This window comes from Mytilus californianus, unplaced genomic scaffold, assembly GCF_021869535.1.
Source record: "Mytilus californianus isolate M0D057914Y unplaced genomic scaffold, xbMytCali1.0.p SCAF_5, whole genome shotgun sequence".
NCBI lineage: Eukaryota > Metazoa > Mollusca > Bivalvia > Mytilida > Mytilidae > Mytilus > Mytilus californianus.
This window is the reverse complement of record NW_026262701.1, coordinates 13,292,747-13,312,095: the sequence shown is the minus strand read 5'-3', so window position 1 is coordinate 13,312,095 and position 19,349 is coordinate 13,292,747. Positions and strand designations below refer to the sequence as shown.

The 19,349-nt window shown below is 32.6% G+C and overlaps 1 protein-coding gene across 2 annotated transcripts in view; it reads right to left on the bottom strand.

The window, feature by feature from the left end:
* Nucleotides 1–18,793, bottom strand: part of LOC127703107 (15-hydroxyprostaglandin dehydrogenase [NAD(+)]-like) — a 35,797-nt gene extending 17,004 nt beyond the window's left edge. Inside the window, exons 1-2 of one of the 2 annotated variants that reach the window (XM_052207548.1) lie at nt 18,330–18,793; nt 4,699–4,822 (exon numbers count right to left, since the gene is read on the bottom strand). In XM_052207548.1, coding sequence (XP_052063508.1) covers nt 4,699–4,822; nt 18,330–18,419 — 214 coding nt within the window. In that variant the 5' untranslated portion in view covers nt 18,420–18,793. Of the gene's footprint in view, nt 1–4,698; nt 4,823–6,826; nt 6,965–18,329 lie in introns of those variants that run through there. The other variant, XM_052207547.1, reaches the window with a different exon arrangement.
* Nucleotides 18,794–19,349: the final 556 nt, after the last annotated feature.

Below are 19,349 nucleotides of genomic sequence, written 5' to 3'. Positions count from 1 at the left end.
ATTTACAAACAACATGAAAAAAAAATCCAAAATATCATTCCTCATTAATACAAAGTCTTTAAAAAATCTATAAACCTTACCTCTAATTATTTTTCAAAACTACTAATAATGAACAGTAAATTTTAAACTATATCTATACATCATTTCTTCTCTAAAATAAGATTTGATGCTGTAACTAGATTAAACTATGGCTCAACTTACAATTTCTATCAATTGTACATACCTCTCCGAATTTTGATTCTGACTAAATATTTGACATATCATAGTTTCTGACACAGAATAAATGTGGTCTAAGTACTTAAATAATTTGAAATTGGACATTTACCTATTATGGTCCAATCTCCAAAATCTAAATACATGGTTAAAATCAGAATATCAACGAACAAACAGTTTAATTTGGGATCCTTTGGACCTTAATGTGGACCAATTTGATAACAAGGCCTAAAATCAAAAATCTTAATACACGTTTAGATTCCGCATATCAAAGAACCCCCATTTGTTCATTTTTTGTTGAATGTAAACAAAGTCTAATTTTAGACCCCAATTTGGACCAACTTCAAAACTGGGCCCAAATATCAACAATCTAAATACATGTTTAGCTTCAGCATATCAAAGGACCCTTTGAATTCAATTGTTGTTATAATCAAACTTAGTTTAATTTTGGACCCTTGGGATCTCAATGTGGACCAATATGAAAACCAGTCCAAAAATCAAAAATTTAAATACTCGCGATCGGTTATATTCATTTTTATTTAAATCAAACAAAGTTTAATTTTGAACCCTTTGGACCTTAATGAGAATCATTTGAAAACGGGTCCTACAATCAAATATCTAAATACAGGGCTAGATTCGGCATATCAAAAAACACCAATAATTCAATTTTTTTATGAACTCAAACAAAGTTTAATTTTTGACCAAATTAATGTGGACCAATTCAAAAAGGGGCCCAAATTCCCAAATCTAAATACACGCTTAGATTCAGCATATTATAGAACCCAAAGAATTCAAGACTTTGAATTAAACCACATTGAATTGGTCAAGAAATAAGCAATTTATACAAAGTATTAGCAAAGTATTGTTTTTTGCTCCTTTTTCTTAAAATAGTCAGAGCCGTAACCTCCAAAATCAATCCCAACCTTCCTTTTATGGTATGGAACCTTGTGGTACAATTTCGTAGAGATCCATACACTTATACACAAATTATTGTCCTTAAACAAGAAAAAAGCTTGTTGTTGGCCCCTAGGTAATCCTTTACAGTTAAGATAATAACCCCCAAAATCAATCCAAACCTTCCTTTCGTGGTATGGAACCTTGTGGTACAATTTCATAGAGATCCATACACTTCTACACATATTATTGTCCTGAAACAAGAAAAATGCATGTTTTGGGCCCCTCTTTGTCCCCTAATTCCTTTGCAGTTAGGACAATAACCCAAAAATCGATCCCAACCTTCCCTTAGTGGTATGGAACCTTGTGGTTCAATTTCATAGCGATCCATACACTTATTTTCAAGTTATTATCTGGAAACCAAATGTCTTCGCACAATGACAACGCCGACAACGACGATGCTGACAACGCCATAACATTATACGACATGTCTACAAACAAAAATATGATGATGGATGGCTGTTTAACGTCCAGTGGCAAATTAAACGCGTACAGAGGTAAACATGTCATCTTACCCGGACACATTATTCTGACTCCGAGCCGATCAGTCTTTCCTCTTACTTCCTAATGTCGTGTGCTGGCGGTCAATTTTATTTTTATTTAATTTAATTGACATGGCGGGTGATCGAACTCATGGTATGCATGAAAATATCATTTTCAAATAACTGTTTGCAGGATAAAAACACAATTTCGAATACTGGTGCGCCTTGATTTTTTTCATCCAGTTTCTAAAGCTGGGAAAAAAAACAATTTCGTTTTTTTTTGAAAATGTAAGTATACATTCATATGTTCCATAAAATAGTATTACATTTATTTACAGCATTTTAGATCCTGGACGATTTAGAACCTAGCGTATGGAAACCTGTCTATTACTGAAGACTGTATGTTGACCTCAGATTAGAGGTCTTTTGGTAAATTATGTCGTTGATTTGCTATCTGAATGTCGTATACTTTAATAAAATGTATACTATCAAGAGAAAGAATCTACTTTAGTAAAGAGGAAGAATCTGCTCAGATCACAGACGTTTTTAGGTATACCGGTATATTGTATGTAAATCACATATCGCTGTGAAAAGAATAGATTAAGCCTATGACAGAAAGGATATCAAATATCTGTCAGTGAATTAACAAAAAATAACTGGGGAAAAACTTAATTTTAATCGTTGTATTATGCATGGGCAGACACTATGAGATAACAACTTCTGACATTTTGATGAATTCTTTAATGTTTGAAAGAAAAACATTACACCATTTCTTTAAATAAAAAAACCCAGATTGTTCATAGATATTTTCAGTAAATGACATTCAATATGTATAAAAGAAGGCGTGATCTTATATATCAGAAATTGCCTTTTTTATAATGATGTTTTGTGCTCATGATGTTAAACGCATAAGTGCCGTGTATCAAAAGTAAGATAACAAGTTTCGTTGTTGCTGAATAGTTTGTATTCTTTGCAGAACAGTTTTAATATTCTATTTTTGACTTTTAAAAAAGGGGTTTTAATTTTCTTTATATTTAAGTATCCGGGACTTAATGTTAAGAATATATTGATAACAGTACATTCGGTAGAATATAATAGACTCTTGTTTGATCGTACGTGCATGTATGTGTCCATATAAAATTTTTATGTTGAAAGAAATGTTTAAATGTGACAAAACACGTTTCATAAATATTTCTGATTTTCATCGTTTTGTAATTATGGGTTTGAAGTAAATTCAGTGATATCTTGTATATGAGCAAAAACTGGGCGACTCGGAGTCCGGAAACATGTCAACGTAAAATACTATGTTGACACGTCCACCTACGGACGATACCTTGTTAGCTAACATGTTAAAATTCTGCATTTCCTTTTGAAGATTATGAAATTTTGATATTGATTTAAAAAATGAGTTTGCTGGTTCCAACAAAATTTTAAAAAGTTTACAATAACTAGAAATCGTTCACAATGCAATATTTTCGTAAGCTGACAGAAGAGGACTTATTAAGTTAAAACTTCACCAATTTAAATTTCAAAGAGTTTATCCAAGGCGTTTATATCTCAAGTTATGTGAAAAATAATCGTTCTCAGCTAACTTACAAATTAATTTAATCAATTTAAATTAGATTAGTGTGCATGTTGTTTTTGTACTGTAAATTTTGTTAATTATGTGTTTTACATAATGCAGAAAGAATTTGAAAGAGTTTAAATATACCTGTAGTAGAAGGAGATATTAAACTATCTTTACGATCAGTTAAAACGACCTTTGCTTATTGTATTGTAAGATTGCAAAGTGATTACAAATATCTTATCTTTAAGTTATTTACAACGTAACAGTGTCTTATCCAGTTTTGTAAATAACATCACATTTCTACAGTAGGTCAGTCAATCCACGCACCGAGAATTCAAGAGCATATTATACTAGTAATATTATAGATATTAATATCAATCAATTACTGTCTTTTGATGAGATAAATATGTGGTTTTATTGACTTTTGAAAAACTGATATTCACTGAGGCCAACGGTATTCTATATTCCTAGAAACAATGCATTTAATGACAATTATTTAACTAAACCAATTGTACATCAAACATTTTACCATAACGTTATAAGTAAAAGCACGTGACGGTTAGCGCGGTGAATATCCTTTTTCTTTAGGTCAGAGACATATAATACAATATATGTCTCTGTTCAGGTACATCAAAAATTTGATCATAACATTACATGTGAAAGCACGTGACGTTAATACTTTTTCCACAAGTGAATATGCTGTTTTATTCAAAATCCAAATCATATAGAAAAACCTACTTGAATAATACCAATGTGGAATAATGGTACACATTTGACGAATGTTTCCTGGTCTAAATTAACTCATTAAGACCAATACTGCTGACCGGTTTTTCAATGTATTGGACAACAAATTGTTTAGTGTCTAGTTTTATATATGACTCGTATATACGTCTTCTTATGCAATCGAAGAAAACTTGGTCAAATATCTTTTTGTAAAAGACAGACACTCTAAAGGAATACTGCTCTAATCCCCCGAAGAACAGCAAAAAAGCACGGTTTCTTTGCTTGGGTATTTTCAAGTATATATGTGTGCGGATATTGTGACATGAATTATTATACTATTTTCCATCTTTTTTTAAATGATTTTAAAAGTGACATAGCTGGCAAGAAATGAAACTTTTTTCTGTAAGTAAATCAAATGCTAAACTCTAAAAACTTGATACTACCTTGATGAATAAATCAAGCAATTAGTTTATCAACTAATTACTAGTAACCAATAGATAACTTTCGATAAAAAAATTGTGCAGTCTGTTCAGAATATTGGTTGCATTTCGAAGGGTCGAAAGGGTAAGTTTAGTGATACAACTAATCGCTACAGACCTTCATGTCGGATAGGTGAATATACCAATTATTTACAACGTGCGTTATGTTGATTTAATGGTTACCGAAAAAACAAACTCGTACTGTAGACATCTCTTTCTTTTTACCGCGACGGGTACCTAATGTTCTGGGTTTTTTTTACAGTCATAAGTAAATACGAACCTGCCATTTCATCCTGACTGGTGACATTACATTTCTGGAACATCACTTTACTTTCGCCATATTTGTTTTGTAGATTTTGTAGAGTTTCTTTTCCTGCGTCATCATTGATATCACAGAATGAAACCTAAAAAAGAGAAAATATCTCTTATGCATAACATATCGTCGGTTAAGATCTTTTTTGACGTATACTGGATTTCACGAAGTGCTTGAAAGAACGAGCCAAAGGCTCGAGGGCTGATATCGACCGAGTATTAATAATACATATAATTTGAGAAATGTCATATGATCTTTTTATCATATACTTCCACTTTTGAAAAATATTCATGCATAAAAATGTTTTCATTAAAAACAATTTCAACATCTACTTTGCAATTTATACTACAAGGCAACAACTTAGGAAGTGGAATAAACCATAGAATACTTAAATGTACTAATATTTTTTTTCGAATTTTAACTTAGCATATCAGTATGTTAAAGACTTTGAAAACAATGAATTATTGGATAATTTAATTTGCATTTTTTGTTATATGTTTTCCTGCATCTTAATATTTGTTCTTTCATTTTACAATTGTTGTTTGTTTCATTTGAAACGTAAAGCTTGTACATTTCTGTAATATGCCGAATGAGGAAATTAATCGAGGCTACTATTTCGGATAGTCAAGGCTAAACACAACATTATTCCTATAATTATATTGAGTGTCAATTTTTAATTCAAACCAGTATAAAAAAAAAATCTTATTTTTAAAAGGCTTCATAAGACAATTTTTTTCAAGCAGACGAAAATGTTTTCAATGTTTACTTCGAATTGTATCGAAATTATTCCATACATAAAACTCTATGGGGATACAGGCAACAAATGCGCTAAGTTCCTCCTACCCACGAGAAAGTAATATTGACAATTAACAACAGATGTACGCTACTCTCGTGAACATACTATTAACTATTAACAACAGCTGTACTGACCCCCCTCCCCCAAATCTATTTTAGCTCCTATAGAAATACAAATAAATGATCATCAAAGAACATTCTCACAAAACGTATAATAATATTTAGTTTGAATATACACTATGAAGTTTTCATAAATGTAATACATATATCATACAGTGAAGATTGAATGTTATTTACTTTAATCATATGATAACAAAAAGTATCATTTAAGTCGAACTTAGCGGTCGCCTTGCCTTTGCTGTAATCTGTGAGCTGTTTATGTTATTGTGAAAAGTAAAATAACAAAAATTCCGAACTCCAAGGAAAATTCAAAACGGAAAGTCCCTTATCAAATGGCAAAATCAAAAGCTCAAACACATCAAACGAATGGAAAACAACTGTCATATTCCTGACTTGGTACAGGCATTTCCTTATGTAGAAAATGGTGGATCAAACCTGGTTTTATAGCTAGCTAAACCTCTCACTTGTATGACATATAGAATTCAACAATGTGTGAGCTAAACAAATACACATAGTAGGTAAAAATGTCAAAAATTGGGATACAGCAGTCAACATTGTTGTGAAAGACCTTCCAGTGACTGTCAAGATGAACATTGATAAAAGAATTGAAATACGTGTATGTTACCAATTTCCTAGAATTTCCTTAATTTCTTATACGTATACATCCACCTCCTTTCTTCCTTCCTGTTAATAAATGAAAGCTATCTACCTTCCTTATGACAAAATGTAAACAAAAAAATACATAACAAACAAAATTCATTGTGAAAACAAATGTGGAGCATTTAAAGGGTTAATCGAACAATCTATGAGTCGTAATAACGAGCGTTAAAAACTAATTGTTTTCGAATATTAGAAAAATATGTATTTTCAATTTATAATGAATAAATAAATACATAGTTTTTTCGAAATAATTTACGCCTGTGTGATATGGGAATGTTGGAAGTACATATACTATAATTCATCTAACCTTCAAGTTTACTCGGCATGCGATTGACAACATTGACAAACCTTCATTTTCTCAACTGATATTGTTAACACAATTACCCGTTTACATCTCATCATTCATTGAAAAGTTACAATGAATATCAGACTTTCTACATGTAAATAAAAATATCACCATATCTTTTTTTTTAATATTTAATCTGATGTATGGTTGCAATGTTTTCCAATAAGATCTTACCTTTGATTTCCTTTCAAGGAATATTTCTACAAATGCCAGTCCTATTCCCGAAGCCCCTCCAGATATAACAACAACTTTACCCTCGAGAAAATGCATGTTCACTTTTCATTTATGTAAATAAAATATTTAAACAGAACCACCCCACACGTTTTTATTATTGTTAAGTGACCATTTCCTTTTTTTTTCATAAAGTGAATGGATGAGGAAACATTGACAGTCTCTCACGTTTATATCACTTTCATCTGGGAGATTATTTTATCGGAAATGTCAAGTGATTGTTGGTGATATAATCTACAGTTACTCTTTATAACTTCTATATGTAGGCTGACTATATATATATATATATATTTAGATGACTGAATAATAGCCAACGATAAATCTTACGGGGTGATGGATCATATAAATATGATACAGTACACTACAAAATATAATATATAACCAGTCTAAAAGGGTACAACATCACCAAAAAATAACTGGAAACAAATGATGTAGGAAAATGAGTGATGGTAGGGGAAATGAGTGACTCATTTGTTTCCAGTTACTCCGGCTTCCTTACTTGACTCTTACAGTTTTTAGGATTCTTTTTGAATTTTTTGAATTTTACTAGTTTAAATACCAGGGTTCTTTTCATTTGGTAGGGATGTACAAGTACGCATCCACGTCCAATTATTTAACCTTAGCCCAAATTTACTATTATTTTTTCTTTTCATTATAAAACTGCTATTTATTTGGGATGATAAATACGCAGCCTCTATTTGACATATTTTACCAGCTTATATCGATCAGTGCTGTTTTTTTTATGGGAATGTATTTACACGCAGTTGTTAATTGTAACATCTTAACTGACGTCATTTTGGAATTTTAGAGTTGTGCCAGTTCATATCTCTAATTACTATTTTCATTTTAGGCACGTTTTTGAGTCGTTTTTTGGAAATTTTAAAAATTTATTAACGTCTCTACATATGATGTTCGGGTAAAACTCTTTCACTTTTTTATTGTATAGAATTCAAGATTGCTATAGTTTAATAATCAGAATAGATTGATCTGATTCATTTTACATCGGGCTCATACTGATGAAGGATATCTGTTGTCCGAAATATTTATAGTTACATTTGCTCGTTTATTGTCATTTTTTGGTGATGTTGTATCCTTTTAGACTGGTTATATATATATTTAGATACACATTTGTTATAACACATAAGTCTACCTATAAGTCATGGCTTACTGAGTGTGTCCGTGTACATGTTTGTGTTTTTGGCAAATGCGAATACACCTACTATCCAGAAACCTTATTGAGGGAATTAACGTACATTGTGATTTGTCCAAAATATCCTTCATTATATACCTTGAAACATTACTAATAATACTAATAGGCAGTGTCATTGGAAATACCGCCAACATTTGCAACCCAACAATTTAAAATGAAAAGGCTACTTCTGGTCGCAGCATGATACGACCGCATTATGTCGACAAGGGAAAGTTGATCAAGGGTACGGAAAGGAAAGGAATGTTGTCTCGGTACACATGTATTTTGCTGTAGACAGTAATATGTTGGACATAGTAATGTATATGATACGGTTGTGTGTTGGACACAATAATGTTGTTTCTGATGATGATGTTTTCTGCAGCGGCAGTTTTCAACCAATAAAATTGAACTTCCTGTAATAGCGAACATATTTAGAACCTGCTTTCCTAATCATTTGCTATTAGCTGCACTGTGCAGGGTTTGTTTTTGCGACATATAGTCTAGATATACTAATGGGGATATTTGTGCATACGTAAAGCTGGTATCACCACAGTTCCAGCAGTCAACACTCATGTGCTGAGATGAAATGTCAAAGTAATATGCTGGATACAGATGTCTGCTAGACATAAAAATAAGGTGGACAAAATAATATTGTAAACACAGTAATATGCTGGATACAGATATCTGCTTGACATATGCATATGGTGGACAAGGTAATATGGGGAACACAGTAATATGATGGATACAGTAATGCTGAACACAGAAATCTGTTAGACATAAAAATAAGTTTGACACAATAATATGGTGGCCACAGTAATATGCTGGACATAGGAATATACTGGACACAGATATCTGCTGAACATAGTGATTTGCAGGAAAGTAATATAGTGGACATAGTAATATCCTGGACACAAATATCTGCTAAACATAGTAATACCTGGACACAGTAATATGCGCTGGAAAAGTAAGATGCTGGACACAGTGATATGCAGGACACAGTTATATGCTGGACACAGTAATAGGCTGGACAGTTAAATACTAGACAAAATCCATCTCCAAATTTAGATATTTTCTACGAATATAATCCCACAAATTTAAGGACATTATTATATTGGAAATTATAAGGTCATTACTTTATTAAAAAGGCTTTCCAAATTCATATTCAACTCTTAATTATGATCTGTTTAGATTCAATTAAAATAATTACCAAGACTGTCGATATGGCAAATGGTTTGACAGAAGACAGTTTTCATTATTTTACTTTGAATGCCCGTTTTCTGCACTAAATAGAGTACTAAAAAAACTGTGAAAAATTCGAATCTAAATCCGATCTGATAAATCTATTTAAAAAACACCAACAGTGATTTTGGAAATTTAAAGGAAAAAAACAAAAAATAAAAAGATGCTGAGATGTTTGAAGTTATGTCTGACGTATCATTAGCCACAAACCCCGAGCTAAAATGTTATTTTACGCGACGTCAAACTGTGAATAATCGGGAAAAGATGCCTTTTTCGAGTGATTTTGATCATTAGCTTGAAAACGAGTACATGGACCCCTCTTTTTTAAATGACGTTTGGCTTGATACTGTATGAAGATTATTTGTTCCAATTTTTATGAAGAATTCACCGATGATTTTTTTAAATAAGACTGAGAAATAAACGGCAAAAAATGCTGTTATTTTCTAAAATCATAAAAATTCAATAACTAGAGGCTCTCAAGAGCCTGTGTCGCTCATGCACCTGTAGATCTACTGTGGTTTTGGAATTCGTGTAAAATAAGGTTAAAATCATATAGATACCCTTATAATGATTGAGGCCAAGTTTGGTTTAAATTGGCCCAGTAGTTAAATTAAAAGCAGAAGATTTTTGAAAATATTTACAAAAATTACCAATAAATTGCAGAAAATAACTTAAAAGGATAATAACTCCAATAAGATGTCAATTACCAATTGGTCATGTTAACTTATTTGTAGATATTTCTTTGCTTGATTTTTTTGCTGTTTACAGTATATCTCAATCTATAATGATATTCAAGATAATTATCAAAAGATTAAAAATTTTCTTTCCTCCACTCCAAAATTTATTTCACCCAGGGCTTGTATAATGCTGAAAATGCCTTTAAATGTTTTTATGGAACACCCTTCAAACAAAATTTGGGCAGGGGTTCCCCTGACCCCGACTAACCCGCCGGTTTTGGGGGGAATTCACCCAATATAAGTATGCTGAAAGAAAAGATATAATAATAAAGTAACACTGAATAATTCTGAAAATGGAACATATCAAGGAGAAATAATTAGCAAAAAAATTGCACCCCTGGAAAAAATCAAGTCATCCCATTGTATTCTTACAAATGATTATTCCGTTTGGGGTATTTTGGGAGGAAAACGAAAATAAAGGCGTCCGGATATTGTTTCCGTCATCGGACGGACTTTTAAGTAATAAACATGTCTTTTGACTTCCGTTTAGGGCTGTTTAAAATTATACATAATAAAGTACTTGGGGAGAGGACAATTATTTTTCGAGTTTTTCTGTATACTATGAACATAAATATACTATAAATAAAATGAATTTGCTTTTTACTATCAATTTTAAGTTTACTATCTACGGCGGTCACTGATATATCATATGGAGACTCTCTATATAATATATCGGTGAACGCCGTTAATGTTTAGCTTTTAATTGATAATAAATAGCAAATACACGTTATTTATAGTGTTTATTTTAGAAATTAATAGAAAACAAAAAATAACGGATTTTGGAGAAAAAAAAAGGGGGAGGGTTAAAATAAATTGCCCTGTCAAAAAACACCTATGAATTCTCCAGTTATAACTTTTTTTTACACCAATTCATCCCACAACAGTTTGCATACTTCAACCACGCTCTAAATGCCCGCGATTTCGCGGGTGTGTTCTAGTCATTATTTAAATTAGTTTTCAAGTTGATACCATTCGAAATTGTCTTTTTACATTTTCCCCATCGACTTCTACTTCTATTTTTACCAATGGGGACCATGTTGGTTGTAGGGCAGGGTCATTGGATACATTTTCCAATCAAGTTACTCTAATAATAATTGTGGCTAAATTTAATTCCATTTGGCCAAGTAGATTAAGAGGAGAAGATTTTTGTAAAAGGTTAAAAATAAATATGAAAAATAGTGAAAAATTTACTATAAAGGGCAATTGACAATTTTGGTCATGTTGACCTGATGAACATTTTAACCCTTATAGATTTCCTCTAAATGCTTTAGTTTCAGAGATATAAGCCAATAAAATGCTTCGCCGAGCGCAGCCTGATACGACCGCAGAGGTTGAACCCTGAACAGTTGGGGCAAGTTTGGACACACTGTTCAAGCTTGATACTGTCTGAATTTGAATTGTGATCAAATTTTGGACATAATATAGGTTTCTGACACAAAAAAATGTGGTCAAAGATCTTAAAACTTTGAAATGGGACATTTAATTTACCTAGTATGGTCTGATATCCAAAATCTAACAACATGGTTAGATTCAGCATATAAAAAAACACCAAAAATTTAATTTTAGTTGAAATCAAACAAAGTTTAATTTTGGACCCTTCAAACCTTAATATGGACTAATTTGAAAACAGGGCCCAAAATAAACAAGAGTGCACACGCTGAAATGTCTCACCTTCTTTACTGACCGTTGATTTTAAGTTGATAGTCATAAATATAAAGCTTTACTACAAGTATCACATAACCTTATCATGATCCAAGAAAATGAGGTTAAGGTCAGATAAACCAAAAGGGAAAGACATGTACACCTTACAATCATTCAATACACCAAATATAGTTGACCTATTGCTTATAGTTTTGAAGAAAAAGACTTAACCAGGAAAACTAAACATTGACCAATGAACCATGAAAATGAGGTCAGATGAACCATGCAAGACAGACATGTACACCTTACAATCAATCTATGAATTAAATATAGTTGACCTATTGCTTATAGTATCTAAAAAAAAAAACTTAACCCTGAAAACTTAATATTGACCAATGAACCATGAAAATGAGGTCAGGGTCAGATGATACCTGCCAGACAGACATACACACCTTACAATCTTTCCATACAACAAATATAGTTGACCTATTGCTTATTGTTTAAGAAAAACAGACCAAAACACAAAAACTTAACACTGAACAACGAACAATGAACCGTAAAAATAAGGTCAAGGTGAAATAAAACCTGCGAGACTGACATGTACATCATAAAATATTTACATACACCAAATATAGTTGACCTATTGCATATAGTATTAGAAAAAAAGAACAAAACACAAAAACTTAACTTTGACCACTGAACCATAAAATTGAGGTCAAGGTTAGATGACACCTGCCAGTTGGACATGTACACCTTACAATCATTCCATACACCAAATATAGTAGACCTATTGCTTATAGTATTTGATATTTGGACTTTACCACGAAAACTTAACTGATCCATGAAATGAGGTCGAGGTCAGATGAAAACTGTCTGATAGGCATGAGGACCTTGCAAGGTACGCACATACTAAAAATAGTTATCCTATTACTCATAATAAGAAAAATTAACATTACAAAACATCTTAACTTTTTTCCAAGTAGTCACTGAACCATGAAAATGAGGTCAAGGACAATGGACATATGACAGACGGAAACTTCATAACATATGGCATCTATATACAAAGTATGAAGCATCCAGGTCTTCCACCTTCTAAAGTATAAAGCTTTTAAGAAGTTAGTTAACGCCGCCGCCGCCGCCGCCGGATCACTATCCCTATGTCGAGCTTTCAGCGACAGAAGGCTCGACAAAAATCTAAATGCACAATAAGATTCCGCAATAATTCAGTTTTTGATGAAATCAAACAAAGTTTAATTTTGGACCCTTTGGACCTCAATGTAGACCAATTTAAAAAGGGGTCTAATATCCAAAATAGTAATACAAGGTTAGAACCCCCAGAAATTAAAGATTTTAGATTAATCCCGTTAACAGATTTGTATCTATTTTCAATTGAAGATTTCTTTCTATTGCGCAATACTGTGCATTATCGGTCGTCCCACTGTCTATATCACTCTGCTCAGCTTTTAATAAAATTGCATATCACGGCTTTGTGACGTCAAATACGTTGACCCGGTCTTAATAACATTGACCCGGACATATCAGCGTCGTCATAATGTTTGAACCGACGTTGATAAAATGAACCCGAACTATCAAGTCATCTTCCGGTTTGCTGGTGAAACAAAGAAAACACTTCCAAAAGACGTAAATCGATTATCAGGTTGTCTGCATTTTGAGATTGTAAAATATCAGCTGCTCGACACAATATGAATGCTTTTTGATCTCGTTCGCTGCACTCACTCGACAAAAAGCTTCATATTGTTTCTCGCAGCTGCTATTTTACAATATCAATATGCAGACAACCTGATAATCGGTACATACTGTGCTATTGCGCAATACTGTGCTGTTGCACAATACTTAGTTAATCTGTTATATATAATAATTTACACATCCTATTTGGTGTGTATCTCCTGTCATATCAGTATTTGTTGCTTTTAGATATAAATAAGAAATAATCAATGTGAAAATGGAAAATTTGGGAGAAAAAAAACCCCAAAAAATTATGAAAAAATTTGTCCCCCCTCCCAAAAAAAACTTTTGAAAAATTTTAAATTTTGAAAAATCTTGAAGAAAAAAGTATGACCCACCCCCTCCCCACAAAAATTTGTTTTTCCAAAAAATTTGAAGAAAAATATATATTTCAGAGAGTTCCATAAACAAGTTATTGTCGGGAAACTAGAAAATGCTTGTTTTTGGCCCCTTTTTTGCCCCTAATTTCTAAACGTTTGGGCAATTACCCCCAGACTCAATTCCAGGCTTCCCTTTGTGGTATGGAACCTTGTAGTACAATTTCAGAGAGATCCATACACTTGAACACAAGTTATAATTGTCCGGAAACTAGAAAAATGCTTGTGTTTTTGGACCCTTTTTTGCTCCTTATTCCTGAACGTTTATGGCAATTACCCCCAAACTCAATCCCAGCCTTCCCTTTGTGATATGGAACATTGTGGTACAATTTCAGAGAGATCGATACACTTACACACAAGTTATTGTCCGGAAACTACAAAAATGCTTGTTTTGGCCCCTTTTCGGCCCCTAATTCCTAAATTATTGGTACCATAACCCCCAACATCTATCCCAACCTTCCGTTTTGTGGTGTTGAACCTTCTGAAAAAATTTCATAGAGATCCATTCACTTAAACTAAAGTGATTGTCCGGAAACCAAATTGTCTTCGGACGACGACGACGACGACGACGACGACGTGATAACATTATACGAACGCAAATTTTTTGCGGTCGTATAAAAACTGCATTTTACCTCTATGTTCAATTTTTAGCCATGGTGGCCATCTTGGTAGGTGGTCTCGGTCTTAAGATACATTTTTTAAACTAGATACCATAAGGATGATTTAGGCCAGGTATGGTTTAACTTGGCCCAGCAAATTAAGGAGAAGATTTTGGAAAAGATTAGAATGGTTTACGAAAAATTGTCTTTATAGGGCAATAACTCCTGAAGGGGTAAATTGACAATTTTGATCATTTGACTTATTTGTAGAGCTTACTTTGCTGAACATTTTTGCTCTTTACAGTTTATCTCTATCTATTATAATATTCAAGATAATAACCAAAAACCGGGTTGTCTGATGCGTCTGAAAATTTCAGGGCAGATGATGAACATGTTTACCCCATGTCAGTTTTGCTTTAAATGCTTTAGTTTCAGAGATATAAACCAAACTGCATTTTGCCCCTATGTTATATTTTTTAGCCATGGCGGCCTTCTTGGTTGATGGGCGGGGTCATCGGATACATTTTTTAAACTAAGCACCCTAAGGATGATTTAAGCCAAGTTTGGTTTAATTTGGCCCAGTAGTTCCAGAGGAGAAGATTTTTGTAAAAGTGAACGGACGACGACGACGGACGCCAAGTGATGAGAAAAGCTCAATTGACCCTTTTGGGTCAGGTGAGCTAAAAATGAATTATTTCCAAAGAATTTAAAGACAAATTTAGAGCATACGGTTGAAAAGAAGATATTCCAAATCCTTTTACATGTGTTTATCTTTTGAAACAAAAAAAAGTTAGGTATGTCTGTCCAAAGGATAGAAATGTCATAGAAACCGAAATTTTGAGTAAATGTCTAAAATTTCGACCCCATTTATCTCAAAATATATCATGAAGGTATATTTTTACTACATATTTGAATTAACTATGTAGTTAAAATATACCTTCATGTGCTACATTTTGAGATAAATGGGGTCAAAATTTTAGACATTTACTCAAAATTTCGGTTTTTAGGACATTTCTATCCTTAAAACGTGTAAAACTCATCTTGTTGATCCATCATCTCTCTAAGTGCTCTTACTGTGCGTCTATCGTGTAATTTTTCTTTGACTCTGGCCACTGATTTACATTATAATTTTGTATGTTCTTCTTTCTAAACATCTAGTATCATTTTCCCTTAATTTTGTCGAGAAATTTCGATTTAATATAACTATATGTACCATTAAAGACTGTAATAAAAAGTACAAACTTACACGCCGAAAACGCCTACACTCACATCCGATTGTTCTTGCACCCATCCAGAAACGAGATGTGTTTTCCAATATTACTTGCATGCATATGTTTTTCATATTGCCGGGATTTTATTTTATACAGATTCACATTTGAAATAAACTTGGTGTTAGGTACACAAGAACAAATATCTTAATTTGTGGATTTCAAAGTTACAAAATTAACAGTATAAATGTTTATGATTTAGAATCTTTTTATGATTACCAATGAGACAACTAACCAACAGAGACCAAATGACGTAGATGCAAGCAACTTAGGTCACCGTGTGGCCTTCACCAATGAGCAAAACCCCTACCTTACAGCAATTATAAAAAGCATGAACGTCACAAAATGTCAAACAATTAAAACGAGAAAAACGATAAACGAAAAACAAATATGATTTACACCAACAACCACTGAATTACAGGCTCATGACTTGGGACAGGCACATACAGACTGTGGCGGGGTTAAACATGTTTGCGGATGTCCAACCCACCCTTAACCGGGAACAATGGTGTTACAGCACAAAATAAGAACAAACTTTCAAAATCAGTTGTAAAGGGTTTATTGCACAAGGTCATGTTTTTTCTCTAACTGTTAATCTTTATAATAAATCCTTTAGATGTTGGATGTTTACTGATTGATATTTAAGTCTTAGATACATGATTTTTTTATATTGGCTTTCAGTACCTGGGAGTACTCTTAACTTTGTGTTTTTGTTAGTTGTTTTTGAGCTTTGTATCGATCTGATGAGTTAAGCCATTATCAACGGATTTTTATAGTTTGTTCTTATGTTGTACTGTTACACCACTGTCCTAGGTTAGGGGGGGGGTTCACTTATTGTTTTGTACATAAATTTCGTTTTTCTCGTTTGTGAATCTTTGTCATGACCTTTTATACCTTGCGATGCCTCATTGATCTGGTCTCTGTTCGAGAGTTGTAAATCCACAAAAGCGCTTTGTACGCATGAAATTAATAACGTGTTGTTTTCATTATTTGTCTCATTGGCAATCATACCATATTATATTTTCATATTTTCATATTAACTCATCAGATCGAAACAAAGCACAAAAGAAAAAAAAATAACTAAAAGACCAAAGGACACACAGTATCGATCTGAGAGTACTCGCAGTTACTGACAGCTAGTTCAAAGCCAAAAACAACTAATAAAAAAATAATGTATCCAAGAATCGTGCTCACTTTAATGTATAATATTCAAATATAAAGATACAGACATGTGCAGTTCCGGTTTTGTCTTATCGTCACGTGGAACAGGTTTGGTCTTCTTTTTAATCTCTTTCTCTCAAATGCAAGTCATTGATTAAAATGTCGGTTAATTGTAGATCAAGGGTAGATTTATCAATATCTTATACCCGTTTTCTGACAGTTAGTAAATGGGTCATATTTTGTATTTCAATTGATATACTTTGTCACGTCTTGGTAATCTGATAACAATTAAGGTTTAAAATACTGAAGTAAAGATAAGTTAGTAAGTAAATTGTTTCCCACGAAATCCGTAATTATTATGAATTCACTACATTTTTTTACCTTGTTAACTTTAAATTGTCCTGTTTCGGCTGAACATATTCAGTTTTGATTATGTCCTTTAATTGTCAACCTGACAGTAATTGTATATATTAAAGTTGAAACTATAATATGTGTACTTTAGCAGTATACAAAAAGTCGTAAAATTAAATGAACCAGTCACATTTCAAGTCGGGGAAATTCACCTTCACAGATGGCAGAAGTGCAAAAGACCTTCATACATGCAGCTTTATCGTATTGTTTTCAAGTAGATGGTTGGCATGGTTAGGAGAAGTTATTGATAAAAGGTATAAATTAAGATTATCCGTCAATCAGTGATGAGCCCCTTCTTCTTCCCCATTACCGACAACATGGGGGGGGGGGGGGGGGGGGGGGGGGGTAAATGTGTTATACGGTCAAATCTTATTACTATTGTCATGATAAACTGTTGCATGTAAACAGTTATACAGTTATATTTACAAACTATCTACTGTAGTGACACTAATGTACGTTAATTGGTTTGATTGAGGGATCATGTCATCTTTATGCTGTACTGAAGAAAAAAGTGCTTGTTGAGTTGAATGGATTTGTTTATCAATATTATTATATGGTTTGCAATATCAATGATAATCTCTATCCTATCATAAAATCAATTGTTTTATTGTCTGCATCATAACAATGAAATATGAGTCTATCCGCCAGTTTTCCGTTTGTTGATTACAAATTAAGTAATGTTTAATGCAGCAAAAAAAAATAATTGTTTTAACATGTACATTGTTTAAAGGAGCACTTCAAAAAATTCTGCAAAAATCAGCCTACACGTATTTTCAATTTTACGCTCGACAATATAAGCTTCTTTTTTTATCTATTTAAAACTTTACATTAGAAATGTTAAAATCAATTACAGTTATCAGTACAGATTTTATTTTATATCATTGAAAAGGACATTTCTGCTTTCAGTGTGGGAAAAAGACTATATATACATAAGATCTTGAACATATGGTTTTGTTGATTTCATTCAAAGCGATACATATTACAGGTAACATTCATGCATTTAACATGCATGTGGTTTGCAATCAAGTAATCATTTACACGAATGTATACAAATTAATCAACAGTAAAATCATATTACCTTCGTATCATGTTCCAAGAGAATCTCAGAGAAAGCTAATCCTAGTCCCTGAGCACCTCCAGTAATAAGAACAATTTTATCCGTAAGCATCTTTCTTCCCTGAGTTGTTGTAAATAAAGCGGCAATTCTTTATATAGATGTAAACATTCAGTATCAGCCAGGAATCATATTTCTGTCAGTTGTTAAATGGGGTAGATTGGAAAACCCCCGATTTACAACCTGTCGACATGTGGCATTAACAGTTGTACTCGTAAATAACGATGATTGTCCGAATTAGATCACTAGAACAACTAAACAATCATAATTTGAATGTAATTATAGAATTATTTATAAATCCTGTTGTAGCAGATTGCTTTACATTCCCACGGTGAATATTTACTTATATTGATTCTGTGAGAACTAGATTAACGAGAGTCTCATTAGTTATAAACTAGCATCAACAATTACTATCCATTTGCTTCATTGCAAATATAAATGAAATTCTAATAATATCGCAATTATACTGAGCGTCGAGAAGAGCAACATGAATTTTATAGTTCTTTGTTTTTTTATAAAAGGATGTTATCAAATCAGTTCTTTTGCGGGTAAATCAGAATGTGCAATGCCAATGACGTCGCCTGATTGATATTATAACAATGGACATTCTCTTTCGGTTTTAATTTTTGTTCCGCCTCACTAATCTTTGCGGTATTATGACTTGCTTATTATTTACAACACAAAAATGTTTAAAATATGTATGTTCCGTCTTTTGTTACATTTCGAAAACGGAAATATTCCACAGCCTTTCCGAGTTGAACTTTCGATGAAAATCACTATTTCGATTCCTTCTAAACTGGAATCGGATCCGCTTGTATTACGCTCAAACATAGTGTAGTAGTCAGCCGAGAACCAGCTGAGATTCTGTCGATCAATCGATAAAGGACAAATACTAGCTTTCTAAAAAGCTTGTATGTCTTTAATATCTATTAAATGTGAGAAGTGCGTTACTGAACGGCAGGACATAAGTTCAGGACTTCGGTT